The 16,809-nt window shown below is 46.8% G+C and overlaps 1 protein-coding gene across 5 annotated transcripts in view; it reads right to left on the reverse strand.

Moving 5' to 3' along the window:
* The window catches only part of MDGA1 (MAM domain containing glycosylphosphatidylinositol anchor 1), a 239,175-nt gene extending 222,751 nt beyond the window's left edge, over positions 1-16,424 (reverse strand). For 3 of the 5 annotated variants that reach the window (XR_014524576.1, XR_014524577.1, XM_083497184.1), the window contains exon 1: positions 16,034-16,179. Coding sequence is in view for 3 of the 5 variants with exons in the window: in XM_083497184.1 (XP_083353310.1) it covers positions 16,034-16,175 (142 nt within the window). In the remaining 2 variants the exon portion in view is untranslated. Of the gene's footprint in view, positions 1-14,847; positions 15,077-16,033 lie in introns of those variants that run through there. The other 2 variants (XM_083497182.1, XM_083497183.1) reach the window with 2 other exon arrangements.
* Positions 16,425-16,809: the final 385 nt, after the last annotated feature.

Raw genomic sequence — 16,809 nt, forward strand, 5'->3', positions numbered from 1 at the left:
CACACAAACACACGCAAAAAAAGAAACTCATAGCATTGCCAAACACTGGCGCACTCCATAAACAAACACATTCAATGTACTGATGAAAGTACTGGGATTCTCCATTCTCGGCACTTAGCCTCCCAACCTCCGTAGAGATCAGGAAATCCTGCTGCGCTTATGTAACACAGCAGAACACTGATGAAAAGGTTTCAGAAGGGCAGTAAAGGGATGGGGAAGCAGAGGAGCCAGATATGGGAAGGAAAACACTTTATTCAAAGCCTCCTTGGCAAAAGGAGCTGAAGGAGAAAAATGTATTTTTATATCTCCTGCCAGCTTTTGGCAGCGGAAAAATCTCTTTATGAGGTCTGAAGTTTAAGGTGTGTGCTAATGTAAGGATTATTCCCTCCCCAATCAAGCGTGTGTACATATAAATAGAAGACAGGGCCCTGCTCCATTTTCCATGCAGTACAGGCACGCAGGTCGACCCACCAGGGCTGCCCTCCATGCTCATGTGGGCTTCTGCAGTGGGGACAACAACTATGTCTGAAATTGGTCCTCAGGAGAAATTATGGGGCTCACCATGTCAGGGACAAAGCCAGCATTCCTTGCTTCCCTCTGCCATAAAACACAGTACAGTCTAGCATTTTTCGAATAGTGGGGTTTTAGGCACACTGAACTGTATCCAGGCTCTGCCTGCCTTGGAAGAGCTGAGTGTCCCTTCCTCCTTCAGTGAGCTGAAGAATGCCATCAACTCTCAGGAATGTGGTAAAGCCCCAGGACAGGATGGAATCCCAAGAGACGTGATGAAAGCTGGCTTCAGTTCTTCTCTCGTGACACACCTCCACTGCCTCCTCTTGCAGTGTTGGGAAAAAGGTTCCATGCCACAAGACATGCATGACGCCAGGATTGTGACCCTCTACAAGGACAAAGGTGACCTCCAAGACTGCAACAACTACCGTGCGATCTCCCCGCGAATACCGTGGGGAAAGCTTTCACAACAGCAGCACCTGCTGTGGTTGTAGAGACCGATATGGAAGAGCCATGCTTTGTTGCAGCTGAGGCAGATGAAGGCGTCTGGTTGTTCTGCTGCAAATGCACCAGGGTGTTTCTTCTCTCTGCACTGCTCCATTGTCCACCAAGGCAGACAGATGACAACCATTGTGTCCAGTGGTGGCCTGGCACTGGCATAATACACTTCCTTTCAGGGCATCCCAGTTTCCCTTGCATCTCCTGAAAAGCAACTCCTGAGTGATGGGAACAGTATGGGATATGGCACAAAGGGATACAGTAGGATGTAGAGATGTGAAAGCCCGGGGGAGAAATGAGCAGGAAGCAGGTTCCCCATCCCACAAAAAATCCATTTCCCCCGCCACCTGGCCTTCATGTATCTAGTAAGGCTTTCAGGTCTCTAGTATGCTTTCCAATAGTGCAAAGACACCACTGTATGCAACCCATTCTTCCCAGTATCAAACTGAGGTGTCATAGTTGCACACAGAGCTCTTACCTTGTCCAAAATGTGTGAGACACTAACCCTCATCCTGAACTACACATTCAATTGTGCTTCTCAAGGGTGAAAGACGGGGTCTTAATGCCTTTAAATAAACAAGTGTCTCTCCTTGGGGTAATTGTCTTCTAGCCACCCCACCCTACCAGAACATGGCTCCCTCCTGCACAACATCAAGGGCCCAGAGCCCACGTGGGAGTTGATCATGTTACAACTCATTCTCCAGTAATGGTTGGGAAATTTACCTTCTGATAAATGGGGCGATGTGGGCATGGCCCAATACCTGATCTTCATGTTATGGGAAGAATCCTTGTTGCAGCAACTTCCTTGCTGCCAACATGACATGGGACAGGGGAAGCTTGCTGCTGTCTCATTTACCTTACAGCAGAAGGTGGAAAGCAATTCTTGCTGCTCCAAGGAGAACGCCTATTTGATCTGAAGCCCTTGCTTGTTGGTCATTGACCGTATTAAAGATATTTGATTTGATCTGAAGCCCCTCTCCAGTATCCTGTAAGCCTGGCAGTAATATGGTTTGCCACCAAAGCTCCTTCTAATCACAAGAAGAATCCCCAGCAAGATGAGCAGACAGCAAGCCAACCGTCCTCATCTCTCTGTTTTCATGGGAACCTAAGTGCTCAGCACTGCACCCTCAGATTACAACCACTGACAGCTCAACATCCGCGAGCCGGCAGAGCACTCCATATATCAGGGGTGCCTCAACATGGTGCCCTCCAAACGCTGCCGGAATGCAGTTCCAGTCATCCCGAAACATTTGATCATACTGCCTAAGGCTGACAGGAAGCGGCATCCAACATCTGCCTACCCCTGCCGTAAAGAACGATCCAAATACAGGAAACAGCTAGGATTCTCCACTGTACCCATGAAACTTTGGACCATGTCAAAAAAGGGGCACAAGCTCCATCACTGAAGACTGCCATCCTATCTACCTGCCAGGCTGTTGAAGCACCAGTGAATTTAGGGTAGTTCCCCAGCCCAGGGCACAAAGCCAATGGGGTGCAATATTATTACTATGATTATAATCATCATTATTACCACCTATATTTATGCAGGTACCTACTCAAAGTTAAGGTAAAAAAGGTAAAAAGGTAAAGGACCACTAGATGGTAAAGTCTAGTCAAAGGCAACTATGGGGTGCGGCGCTCATCTCGCTTTTCAAGCCAAGAGAGCCAGTGTTTAGGCCCAGGTCAGACAGGCAATTGAATTGCTGCAACTATGACATAGTGCCCTTGAGCGCATGCACAAAGCAAAAGATGAGAGAGGGGAGGGCAACAAATTTTGTCCTCACTCAGGGTGCCATATTACCCCAGTCTGCCCCTGGTTGCAGCTTTCTTGGCCCAAAAGTCTGCCTACATCCACTGTGCCTTTTCCCTAAGGTACGACATTGGGCCTCTCCTGAGTTGAGATTCCAACACTTGGAGGAATAGAGTCATACACTGGTACCTGAGATGGAACATATGAGGGGGTTCCTAATACATTATTAAAGAGAAGGCTGAAAGTAATTTAATACTGTCTTTAATGAAAACCCATTAGTTTGAGTATGTTTTTATTTCTCTGGCAATAGGCATAAGTGCGATTTCAAGTACACATAAAAGTTGATTTGAAAATTAGACTAGCTTTAAATAAAACATCCGCTCCTAATCACAACCAAATTGCATAATCCAGCAGTATATTCCAGTGACCAAAGTGAATGTGGAGAAGAATGGCAGCCCTGCAAACACCAGCTTGAAAACCCCAGGAGACAGAATCATAGAATTATAGAGTAGGAAGGGACCACAAGGGCCATCTAGTCCAACCCCCTGCGTTGCAGGAATCATTTGCCCAACATGGGGCTCGAACTCACAACCCTGAGATTAAGAGTCTCATGCTGAGCATGGAAGGACAACTCTGGATTCAACCTCCAGAATGTTCAAAGTGCTCTTTGGCCACTGGCCCAGGCGCATCTAAACTAATCCTCTTTGCTCTCACAAACGGCAGTTCTCTATGATCTTAGACAGGGGATCTTCCTCAGCTTTTGCTCTTTTAGATCCTGTTTCACTGGTGGTGCCAGGAATTGAACCTGGGATCTTCTGCATGCAAAGCATGTGCTTTGTTGCTGAGCTTCAGTAAGTAAGTAAGTAAGTAAGTAAGTAAGTAAGTAAGTAAGTAAAGTAAGTAAATAAATAAATAAATAATACCTCATCCATCTGACTGGGTTGCCCTCTGGGCAGCTTCCAACATAGTATAAAACAACTATGCCTCAAATATTAAAAACTTCCCTAAACAGGGCAGCCCTCAGATGTCTTCTAAAAGATGTTTATTTCCTTGACATCTTGATGGGCACCACTGCCGAGAAGGCCCTCTGCCTGGTTCCCTTCACTTCTCAAAGTGAGGGAACTCCCAGAAGAGGCCCTCAGAACTGGACCTCAGTATCTGGGCTCAACCCTTCAAATATTGCCCCAACCTTATTTCTTGATATCCCTTCTTTCCCACTGCCATGCACCCTTCAAAGTTCTGGCATGGCTTTGCAATGGCAGTACTTCCCTATCTTCTCCTAGAAAGGATTTCTCGGCCCTGAAAGCAAAAGAACAGAATGACTAAACTATATAGGTTGCCACTGCTTCTCCAGAGAGAATGTTTTTCCTTTGGTTTTTGGTCCGTTTTGTACTGTGTGGTCTATAACCACCATCACATCCCGCGACTTCGTTGACAGTTCCTTGAAACAATATAATTATGATGCACGTGCATGCTTGTGCAGAAGCGTTATTTGTGGGAGTTTAAATCCAGAAGCATGCAAATTAAGTTCAAGGTGAGTCAAACAGAAGGCAGCACCGGAGACCGACATGGCTGCCTGTTGGAAGGTGGCCTTTTAGTGACTTAGCTGGCCTCCAGAATTCAATAGAAGAATTCACTGAAGAATAAGATGGACAGGCGCTCCCCCTGCTGGCCAGAGTACGGGCAGCATGTCCAACTCCACGTCCACGTGTGCAGCACGTCCACCTGTGGACAGCAAAGCACTTTGAAAGCATAGCAGCAGAGCACGTCAGGCACTCAGAAGGGTTGCAGAAGCTGGCTCCAGACCAGGTGCTCAAACCCGGTGGTGCGACAGGTCTGTCGTTCACCTACTTCATGCATGAGGTGGTGGCGGTGGCATCAGGGGAACTGCAACAGGTGCAGAACAAAAACCCACTTTTCAATGCAAAGTCAAGAAACTTGATGCAGCTGGAGCTGGTGGAACTACAGCAGTGTGAAAGTGGAAGGAATGAGTGATGCAAACCAGGTGATTTGTATCATCACCACCTGTGCATTTTCTGGTCTTTGCCTCAGAACTAGACTTGCAAGAACAAGAGCAATTTCCACGAGCTCGGGACATCTGTGTCTGAACTATACCACTTCAGATAACAAATGAAGATTCATGGGTTTGCATGCGCCTCTCCGCAGAAAACAAGCATGCCAAGGAGAAGGCTGGCACTAGAACCCTTATCTTTGGCATGCTAGTTTTGTACGCAAAGGGGAAGAGATTTAATGTTCCTACAGAAGAGCAATGGCAATTGTGTGAACTCCCATTCGCTGCTTGATGTTGTGCAGTCGAGACACCAGTGTGCCAAGGACTTGCCCTAAGCCCTATAAGTCTCCCAATCTATTGCTCTTTCGGTAGCTTTCCTTCCATAGTTTTAAGTATTATTAGAATGGCATCAACTTCTGCTCTGGGTTCCTCCTCCTCTGCTCCAGCTATTGATTCCCTTCATAACTCATTTCAAATGTGATTTTGATATGATCTCTGCAGAGCAACACATACAGTAACTAAAATGAAAATCTCCACTATGCTAATTTTCTGCTTGGGAGAAACAAACATCTGCAAGAATCTTCAATAAAAGGAGGACTAAAGCAGGTCTTTTTCTGGATCCTTAATAGTTCATTCTAATTAAACTTTGCTAAATGTTACATTGTACTCGTAAGCACTCTCACACCCCTGGATCTTGGAGCAAAGATGGAGGCTTTCCTGATGTGGCTCCCATGAATCACAGCCCGCATGGCCAATGGTCCCATCAATGGATGACAGGAGCCGAAGTCCAGCAATACTCAGAGGATCCTGCTGGGTACATGACCTGCTTCAAGACTCCAGTTCTATATACTCCCAGCACAATCATCATTATAATAAGATTTCTGCCAGTCACCACTTGAGCAAATGGGAGTTTTCTCTTGCAGCTCTCCAGTGCACAGCTTCATAGGTCCCTCTGTGAAACATGATCCATCATGAGTGCCGAGTGCTGCCGAATGCAGACAAATGTCAAATGCAGACATGCAATTCCAGAGGCAGTCGAGTGACTGGATCTCTGCTTTTAATAACCGCTGTGCTGTTTTGCATCAGGACAGAGGAGCACTTTACAAAACAGATACACCACTGCAGCTACCTTGAGACAGTGGCTGCGGGGGGGGGGGGGAGTGGCGGCCTGGATGAGACAAACATTGAGAGAGAAATTTAAACAGGAACATTTAAAACCTGGAGAAGTGACAATTAAGAGGCAGCAGCCGTCGTCTAGTATTTGAAGAGCTGCCACATAGGCGATGGAGCAAAGTTGTTCTCCTTTGGTCCAGTCAGCAGGACCAAGGGGGGTCCAAACAACAAGGTGGGGGGATCTGGAAGAAACCTTAGGAAGGGCTTTGGGGGGGGGGTACTAGCAGTTGGGGAAGGGCTGTAGCTCAATGGCAAAGCATCTGCTTTGCATGCAGAAGGTCCCAGGTTCAATCCCCAGCGTCTCCAGGTATGGTTGCGAGAGAACCCTGCCTCAAATCCACAAGAGCAGCTGGCCAGCAGTGTGAACAATGCTAAGAAAGAACTAATATTCTAACTCAGTGAAAGGCAGCTTCCTATGTTCCAGTTCGACACTGACACAGGCTGTTTCACAAGATGCTGGGGTTTCCTCTTTAGCTGCTTTTGAACAGAAGCCAGGTGGTCACCTATCAAGGACACAGTAGAAGGGGATTTCCTACACTGGCAGGAGGTTAGACTAGAGGTCCTTTGGGATCCCAATTCTATTAAAGTTCAGCATTGCTTTCTGATGTCATCTTTAGAAACTAGGCACTGTGTGTGCAGCGATTGCCATTTGCGCATGTGCAGAAGCAGCGATCACCATTCACATATGCGCAGAAGCGGGCAATTGTCACTCACGCCTGCGTACAACAGCACCTCTCCCAGAGACTCGTTTCAACTTCCGGGCGGGCCTCCGGAAAAGATTGTGGTTGTGAGTAGAGGTTCCACTGTATTGTTCAGCTACTCAGGAATTTCTGGCAAAAGGTTCGACAAACCACGAGCCATTCAACAAAACAAGTAAACAAGCCACAACTTGCTTCGTCAAAATTTGGTTGGTTTTCCAGCTGCTCTTGCCTTGCATCTTTGTAGCTTGGCAAATGTTTGTGGTGGGCTGGTAGAACGGAATTGTTCAATTCAGACATAATGCTAACAAACCATGGTTAGTCTGCTTGGCTAAAGGGACTACAGAAGACCAGTTTGTACATGTTTAAGGCACGTGTAACTGGGCACACGTGTGCCATGTTCAGACCTGGGAGAGGGTGTAATGGAGGCATAACGGGACGGGCTTACGTGTGCTCTGCCATCACATGTGATGACCCAGAATGCAACCCCAAAATAAACAGGTGTTGCCTGTACAGCTTAGTACTTTGTGTGAACCAGGCCTATTCTACAGGAAGCTTGGGGGGGGGGGGAATCTTAGCAGCAGCCAATGAGACTCACCTAAATTCCTTCCCAATTTCATCTATGGTGATTTCGTATAGCCCAAGGATGAAAGCAAACTCCATTCTCAGACCATCATTCTAACATCCCATTCTGATGATATGTAAGCAAGGGAGAAATACTTTGTCCAAAAGATCACTGCTAACATTTCACATTAAAACTCATACAAAATCCACAGATTTATCTAACTTGGTTTTCTAGTTATTGAAGCTCCTGGCTCAAGGCAGACCATCTCAGAGTTTAAGCTCCAGCCCAAATTTGTTCTTACTCCCATACCATAATTCCAACTACTTCCCTAGGATCTTTTTTTTCTATTTTATTATTTTTATGCATTTTTGCTTCATCAGTGGTTATCTGAAGGCAACTTATCTCACAAGCAGTAATCGTCTGTCACCATTTATTCAGTTCCCAAATTGGATTCTAGTAATATCACACTGATATGACAACTGAGTTTATTCATCTTCAGCATGTTTAATAATATGCTTCGAGAGGATGCCATCAAGTAGCTTGTGTGGAATGCCACAAAACTAATGAGGTGCTTGAAGCATGAACATGTTCTTTATCAGGGCTTGAGGTTGAACTATGACTTGCAGCTCAGGTTCCAATGAAGAATAGCATAGGCATTTGCCACATTATCAACACTCTCTGAAGTTGCTGTCACTCACCTACCCATGCCCTGTTTCATTTGATGTGCAACAAATGGCTTCCTACGAGCTCCTCTATACAAATAGTTTTTGTTTTGCTTTGTTTGCTTTGCTTTGTTTTCTTAAACCAACGTCTGAACTCACTTCGGTTTCAGATTTGTTTTTCCAGCTAAGGAGTTATAGGCTGGAAGAGAGATCAACCACCTCTGCATCATATGGGGGCTCTTGCATTTGTCTCAGGATAAGTGACCATTCAAACAGCAGTATGGACATTATCTTTAGGTATGCAAGTAGAACAGGCAACTTAGCACAAGCACACCATGATCCAAGAGTGAGCTGAAATAGTAAGCAGGAGGTCGCAGGTGAGGCACCGAGGAACACCCTGAAGCAACCTCCAAAATGCCATAGCAATTTTCAGTTGTCTAAACATGTCCTAAACTCCATCTGGAGAAGCTATATATAAAGACTACTTGTGGGAAAGAGCATCCTTTCTGAACTGCCCAAGCTGCTAGCTGCAAACTTACAAGTTTTTCTTTGGTACTACTCCTCTCTCTCTCTCTCTCTCTCTCTCTCTCTCTCTCTCTCTCTCTCTCACACACACACACACACACACACACACACACACACACTACCCTCACTCACTCTGCCTTTTCAAGTTGTGTGAAATATGCATTTCCTCAAAAACCTGACAAAAACCTGACACGGTGATAATTTTCTAAGCTATGTTGCTCATGTCAAATTATTCAACATCTGTCTTCATGCTCACAAAAATTAGCATAAGATAGTGGTTTCTGATGACACCTCTAGTGAAATATTTTGACTTGTACCAGTAAGTTGCAAACAACCTGTCGGGTGGATAATGTCAGCTTCCAAGTACTGCATACTGTATTAAAAGATGGCTCTGCGGGTTGTTTGGGGTTTTTCAGAGCGAAACCCAACTGACCTAATGCTGGGTTTGGGCTATACAAAGGGCATAGGTGATTAGGCTGTACAACAACACCACAAACAGGCAGGAGAAGGCAATACTACACAAGCTAAAATCCATGTTTGATGCTGAGCATGTTTGGTGCATAGAAAATGAAAATCTGATTGAAAAGAGGAAAGAAGATCTTGGGGGAGAATTATACATTTATGCAGCACTGAGCATTCCTGCTGTAAGATAAGGATGGCATCCCTAGAACAGGCATAACCAAAATCAAACAGACAAAGAAGGCTGACTGAACACAGGAATAAGGAAAGTTATATATTACCACAAGGAGTATTATACGTATTTGACTACTTAGTAGACTCCAAAACCTAGCCATGAGATTTCTCTAGGCTAAAAAAATTGATTCTATCGGCTAGGATGAAAATGGAAGAAAGATCTATGAGGGATGCAATAAACAGTTTGCTTGTTGTGATTTTTAAACTGCCCTACATCACAAGCAATTCCGGGATAGTGTGTAAAACAATTAAATTTAAAACCACAAATATGCCAGAACTGCAAAACAAACACCACAGTGAGGAATCTAATTCCACTGACCATGAACTGGTGAAACTGTTCCAAGGCCCTGAAGAAATAGGTATGTCTTGAGACAACACCTGAAACATAACAGTGAGGAAGACAAGCAGACTTCAAGAGAGGGGAGTCCATAATAAATGGGTGCCACAACCAAGTAGGCCCTACCTCACATCACCACACAGCAAGCTGAGTTTGTCAGTGAGATTGTAAGAAGGACCTTTCCTGCAGATCGTAAGGCCTCAGCTAACAGATATACACTTCTGGAATACACATTTTGATCTTGTTTCACAGCTGGTGGGACATCTGAACAATGGAAAAGGAGTTTAGATCACCAGATTTGGGAATGCTATTCACTCTGGGCATGTGCACATCGTAGGAAACCCACACAGTGTACTTTTTTACATATAGGACTCACTGGGTCTCACTAAAGCAGGGCTCTCAACTGCCAGAAAAAATGGTCTGGCCCTGCCTGCTTTTGTGCCTTCAACTTCAGCTTAGCTTATCAGTGGCGGAGCTAGGGGCTTTGGCACCTTGAGCAGGGACGTGGCACAACTGCGCGAGCATCCCAATAGGGGTGCCGCCTGCGGCGATGTCAACCCCCCTCAGGGATGAAACCTGTGGCAGACTGCCCCCTGCCCCCCTTCCTACACCACTGTGTATACTGGATTTAGCAAGTGAAGCTTTCCATGGCATAAACAGAAGTGGGGAATCTGTGGCCTTCCAGATGTTGCTCCCACCACCCCTAACTGGGCCATACTGACTCTGGCGGGAGTCCAACATCTGGAGAGCTACACAGGGTCTAGAGATAAGTATTGTCATCTACTAATGTACGCACATCAATCTACTATTAAAAGGTACAGGAAATAAGCTAGCAAAAAGACTACGGCAAAAACAAACCTAGCCTAGCACATGTTCCCCTATGCTACTCACAAGGCAGTAATATACAGGCAGATTATTCCACTAGGCACCCTGCCAGCATCAGAAATATAGAGTTGACCCCATAATCTTAGAAAATGGGAAATCATTCACTCAGCCAGATCCTTTTTTATTTCTTTTTTTTTTTGTCGTGAGGGAAGAATTGCTCCTTCCTGTGCATATTCTGTCTACTTTTCCTTGTCTCTGGTGATGGAGATCTCCCCACAACATTTCTGTCCGATTGCACATGAAGGATATTTTCCCTGATGCTCAGCCTATGTACTCCTTTGAAGCTCATCGCTTCACCTTCCATCTCCCACCCTGGAATGTTTCCTTGAAGGTGTTGATTTGTTTTCTGCAAGCAGACAATGATGAGGGGCTGCCAACTCACAGGGCCTTTTCCTCAGCAAGGGAAGAGAAAGTTGGGCTGTCAGCTGCTCCATGTTAGCAATAAAACACTCCTATCAAGGCTTGTTAAATCCTGTTTCTAAAGTAAACAAAGCAGGAGCCCAGTTTCCACTGGCCAAAACAAAGCCACTCAAAAAAGCCTGCTCTCAAAAGACTGTAGACTTTATAAGATGGGCTTTAAAATAAGTATTGAAAAACAAAAAACAAAACTCCCCCGTCTTTCTCTGTATACAGTACATACTTAAAGAGAGAGAAAATATTTGCCACAAACTATTTGTAGAGGAAAAGAGACAAACCCATTTCTTTTTCTCAATGACTATCTCCTTTCCACCCACCTCTAATGTATTTTTCACCCTATTTGAGACATTTGTTGCTAAATGCTTTATTAAAACAGTGTTTCCCTTAGGAAACCTACGAGATTGCACTATAGACACTTTCTAGGCCCAGAAGCTGTGGCTGCATTCACATGAACAAAAGCATACAACCAGGGAATTATTTAGGCTAGTTCTTTTTTATCATTTTCACAATGTAGAGCAGTACAGCCTGACAAGGAGGAATTAGAATTGTCAACCAGTTGTTGTCTTATTTGCACACCCAATACAACCGTGTTTGACCAGGCAAACATAACAATGGCATGAAAATTCAATGGCCACCTTATCTAATTTTTTCACCATGGACTTTACAACAGGTTCCACCAAGTTCTTCCCTGATCCTGTCATTTGTCTGGTTTGCACAAAACTGACTTAGTTTTGTTTGTTTAGCCAGAGTGTGGCATGTTTGAATGTCCAAGCTCAGTTCAGCAGACTAACTAAGGCTTGTTTTCCGGTGACAAGTCATGACATGAAGCCATGTTGACTTACAAACCATGACTTGTTTTAACTAAGGTATGGTGTTTGGACATAACCCAACTTGCTTAACCATGTCTTTTATGGCCTCCCCACTCAAGAAACCTGCCAAGCAACAGCGGCACAAAGCAAGAGCTGCTGAAAAACTTTGGAGAAACAACATGTGGCTTTTTTGCTTGGGGCTTGCTGAACAGACCATGGTTAAAACAAAACCATGGCTTGGCATTGTTTGTGAAGAGTCAGTGTCTACCTCAAACAACCCTAGGAGATAATGCTCAGTGAAAACAATCTAGAATTCTCATCTGCCCTACTTGTGGTGGGAATAAGTTTTATAAGAGTCTTTTCCGACTAGTTCAAGAGTAGAAAGGTCAGACTGCTGCTCTTATCTCATTTCAACTTCTCTTCCAGGACCCATTTATATATTACAACCTCCACCATGGTTGGCCAAGGTATTTTGTTACCCGAGGCACAATAACATATGGCATTCTCCCCATCCCCTTGCCCCCAAGTACAAAGTACCCAAGGCTGGACAAGTTACTTTGACACCAGAGAAAGAAAACTCCACACAAGCGCCACACCCTGAGATTAAAAAGACAATAAAAATAAATCTTGTCATATGCAAGTGGCTATGGTATGACAAGCCATTCATACAGCGTACTTCACTATGGGGTTCAGGGTGATTTCCTTTATGGCAGCACAAATCTCTCTTTGGAGACACGGCAGCAATCCCCCTTTCCACACGCAGCAATTTTCGGTGGCCTCCACAAAGTATAAACCAGCTCACAATGAGAAATGCGTAGTAGGAGTCAGAGCATATGAAAGGATGGTTAAAGGGAGAGGAAACTGGCTTTCTATAGATGTGTGAACGTGGTCAAAGTCAGCACAGGGATTCTGTTGCATCACCAGCAGCTCATGTAAGATTTGACATTTGCCAGCCCTTCTTTAAACAGCTATACAGCTTTTAATAGGAGAGGGGTGTGCACACATGCAATTTTCTGTGGCCAGCTTAAGCTGAATGGAAGGAATCAGATAACGAGGGAAAGGAAGATTATTGGGACTCAGACACCCTTCAGTCATCGTATCAAACACCAATTTGTGTAACAAGCCTCTTCAGGCAGCAAGCAAGCTAGATGTACTTTGGACTCCCAATTATTCCATGTCTCTACTCCAAGTGTCTCCCTGTAACATATATTTTATTTATTCCATCCTTTGCAATAAACCTTGGCAGAGGCCTTTCAGGAAGGCCCACGTGGCCTATTATTTAAAGGGTACGTCAAATGGATATTTTATCTGGTTTAATCGGATTTAAACTTACTACATTCAGATTGATAGAATGTATTTATAGCCTTCATACCAGCGCATGTGACCCCCCCCCTCACCGTCTGCCTTCCTTGCCTCTCTAACATTCAAGGGTGTGTGTGTGTGTGTGTGTGTGTGTAAGCATACTGAAATACAACATTTGAATTCCCAACCCTTCCACATTTAGTGCCACAAGAGGCAAACATTCAGAACATGAAATACTCCAACTATATATAGCTTGAGGCTCCAGCTCAAGACCAGCATTTAGGGCAAAGGGAAGGAGGATTGTGGGGTAGGCAAGGGGTTGCAGAGTCTCTAATCCTGCTTTAAGTTTCTTTGCAAGTGTAACAGCTTTGATACAGCACCGCCAAAGCGCCATTAATAGCTGGTGCTTCACCTTCTAAACAAGCAGCTGTGATCGGAGAAAGCTCCTGGAAAGGAAAGGCTTGTGAAAAGACAAAATACTGAAAGTTTGCAGTGTGCCGATAGAATAGCCTGAGCCATACACACAGAAAATTCTGTTCTATATTAAAACCAGCATTCACTCAGTAGATAGTTGAAAGAGGGAGAGAGAAAGCTGATAGATTTTTGTTCGTGTTTGTACAACCAGGGTTTGGGGGAGCCAGAGAAACCCTGCAGAATAAATGAAAGTCTTGTGTACAGTGCAAGCTTTAAAGAATGCCTCCATTACAGCGAAGCTTGTTTCCCCCCACCCTGCATTCTCTTTCTCCCTAAAAAATACCATCAGGATGTTGATTTAAACATGGAGAGGGTTGAAAGAAAGAAGGAATCAACTAGAAAAGAAAGAAGCCTGAGTCTGAGGAGTGAAACCCAGGGTCTAATATTAAAAAGAAGCCAGAGGTGTAGGAAGATTGACAATCTTAAAGGGCCTGAAGAGGCCTTTGAAAGCAAGCCCACCAGTAGTTCTGCTTGGACTGCAGCAGCCAGGCTAATTAAAAATAAAAAGTTTGCCTGGGAGCATATAAAACACCCATGGGGATGTAAAAACCTGCGCACACAATGGTTCTCTCGCCACAAAGACATTATACACCCCGTCTCACTGCTCTCGGGTGCTTCTCCTAATTTCCCTCTGGACCTTAAATCCCCCCATTCTCCCTTCCCCTTGACAGACACAGAGATACAGGGGCTGAGGAGGAAGCTGGAGCAAAACAGCATCTATTTAAAGCAGTTATTTCACAAAACAGAACTAGACTCCAGCTAACAACCCCAGCCCTAAGGGAGGAGAATAAATTCCCTTTTTTTTAAAAAAAAGAAAAGCATAATTAAAGTGACCTACAAAGACTTTTAGCTGCAGTGGGGAATAGGCTGCACCGAACTCAGCTTTAATGGTATTTACACATAGGTAAGTTCCAGCTAAATGCTGGTTCAGCTGTTATTGTTTTAACTCTCCCTCTCCCCTGTGGGGATATGAGAGACACGCTTCTTCTGAAGGGTGACTTTATTACGATGAAGTGGTAAGGCAAAACAGGGCTTTGATAAGTCTGGCAAGTTCTTCTTTTTAAAAACAACAACACACAAAACCCATAAGCAACAAATATAGTAAAATAGGAGTTTCTGAGATGCAGAAGCCGGGGCAGCGTGAGCGCACCTGCACACGCAAGCGTTGGCGGAAGCGCCGCATCCCTTGCGCCGGATAAGTCCCTCACTTGCCGGCCCTACATGAGGCCGACAGGCAACGACTCTTGCGCTTGTTTGGGACCACGGCGGTGCGCGCCGGCTGCCCGGCCAAGTGCACGTGTGAGCGCGCGCGCGAGTGCATCCATTTGCAAACGGGGGGCGTCAGCTGTAGTGGGATCGTGGAAAAGGGGCTGGGAACGCTTCTTTCACAAAATAAATAAGAGCCGGGGAGGCAGTGGAGAGAGGAAGGCGATCGAAGCCGCCACCCGAACGACCCCCCGCCCCACTCTTTTTTTTTATAAGCCCACGGAGCCAGTCAAGGAGTGGCTGGCGGATGGAAGGGGCGCGCTTTCTCTTACCCCCACGGCCCTCGCCGCCTTGCGCAGCGAGCATCCATCTCCACACCGGCTCCCCAAACGTCCCTCGCAACTCCCGAGGGGCTCTCCCAACAGCAACAGCGGCCGTGCATGCGCGTTGCCGCTTTGCAGAGCCCGCTCGCATCCCGCTTCATTTCAAAATCGCGGGAGCTCCATGGCGACTGGGTCGGGCTGCCTTCCCTTCTGGCGATCCGGCCTCCACGAAAGAGCTGGAGGGGAATCGGGCCCCTGAATATACTTCCCCGGCCGCCCTCGCCCCCCCTCCCCCAGACAAGAAAGGGAGCGGGGTGCGTGGGTGGGATTCCCCTTCCCCGGGCGCCGTGGGTGCCGGCAGAGCGCGCGAGAGAAGTCGCTGGGGGTTGTCTAGAAGCATAAACCGGATTGCAACCATATTAGACTTTGGCAATGTGGTTCTAATAACCGTTTAGAAAAGCCCGTCTGGCGGCCGGTCTCCAACAGCAGCAGCGGCGGCGGCACTTCAGGCCCGCGCTTGGCTTGCAACCCCGCTTCTGTGCGGGCACAGCGTCAACAAGTAACCGAAGCGGGAGGGAGGGCGCAACAGCTCGCACCGGCGGCGGCGGCAGCGGGTGCTTCGCCCGAGGGGAATGGGCGACTCAAAGCGGGAGGAGGAGGGCAATATTGAGCAGCCCAACGAAATGGAAAGCAGCTTCGTCTCCCAAGAGGAGGAGGAGGAGGACATAGTTTTGTACACATTACGCACGCAAACCGAAAAGTGCATCTCTCTCTTTACCAACAACAAGTTGAAGGGAGCCGAGCCATGTGGGCACGGGTATCCTTGTGCCATCCCCGACCCACCGCCTCCCCTGTTTTGCCCAGGACGAAGCTCTGAAAGGGTTAATCGGCGGCGTCTCTCTCGCCTCGTAAATCTGGAAAAGGGAGCGGGGGGAGAGAGGCGGCGGCGGCGACAGCAACAGCACACAGGCAAGGAATTACGAAGTCGCGAACCGGGCTGGTGGGGGAACCTATTGCTACATCCATCCTCTCGCTCCTTCCTGCGCTCTGTGGGCACCATTTACTTTCTCTTGCTGCTGCAGGTGCTTTTGGGGAGGAAAAAAAAAACTTTGATCCGAGCCTAGCTAAGCCCCCTCCCTGCACGCCCCCAAAGCAGGAAATCGTGCAACACACACACCGACCCCGCGTCACTTACCGTAGACCCCTTGTCCCCTGGTGTACACCGGGACCAGAGAGAGGAATAAAACCCAAATAGTCTCCATCTTCAAGGCAGAAGCTTCATAGCCTGCGAAGAAGAACAGCCCAAGCACCACCTCCAAAAAAAGCCCAGACAGCATCAGGCGGTGGATTCGAGAGAGGCAGGCGAGGAGGCTTTTCCTGAGCCGGCTCTGCTGTTTTGCGCTTTTGTAGATATATAGATATACTGTATATTTAAAATGCCCACCACTTCCTGGGGCTCGAAGCAGGAAGCGATGGATCCAGCGAAAGGAAGGGAGCCTTGGCCGGGCACGGGGCGCCTCAGCCCGGCTTAGCCAAGTCAACTCCAGCCAGTGCTGCTCGGGAAGCTCGCGATCTCCTCCACGCACGCACACACAACAGAGCGAGGGAGCGAGTCAATTTGAACGAAGAGAAATATCCGCCCTCCCCAAACGGGGAGCAGTAATTGCAAGTGTAAAAGGTGCGAGGAAGGGAGGAGAGGAAAAGCCAGCGAGGGATCTGGTTTCTTCCCCCCCTCTCCTCCCCCCTCTCGTCGCTCCCCGTCTTGCCTTTCGCCGGATCCCGGAGTCCTCCCAGAATAAAACAACAGAACTTCACGCCCAGACGTGGAACGGCGACGAAATAACAAGGCGATTCAAAACCAGAAGGCACAAGACGAAGCGATCCAGTGGCGACGCAAAATCCACAGAGAACTTCCGCGGGTTTCCCCCCCTTTCTGGCTGTGCTCCGATTCCTTTCAAGCAGAGGGAGTCG

The sequence above is a fragment of the Podarcis liolepis genome (genome assembly GCF_965112155.1).
Source record: "Podarcis liolepis genome assembly, chromosome: 3".
Lineage (NCBI taxonomy): Eukaryota > Metazoa > Chordata > Lepidosauria > Squamata > Lacertidae > Podarcis > Podarcis liolepis.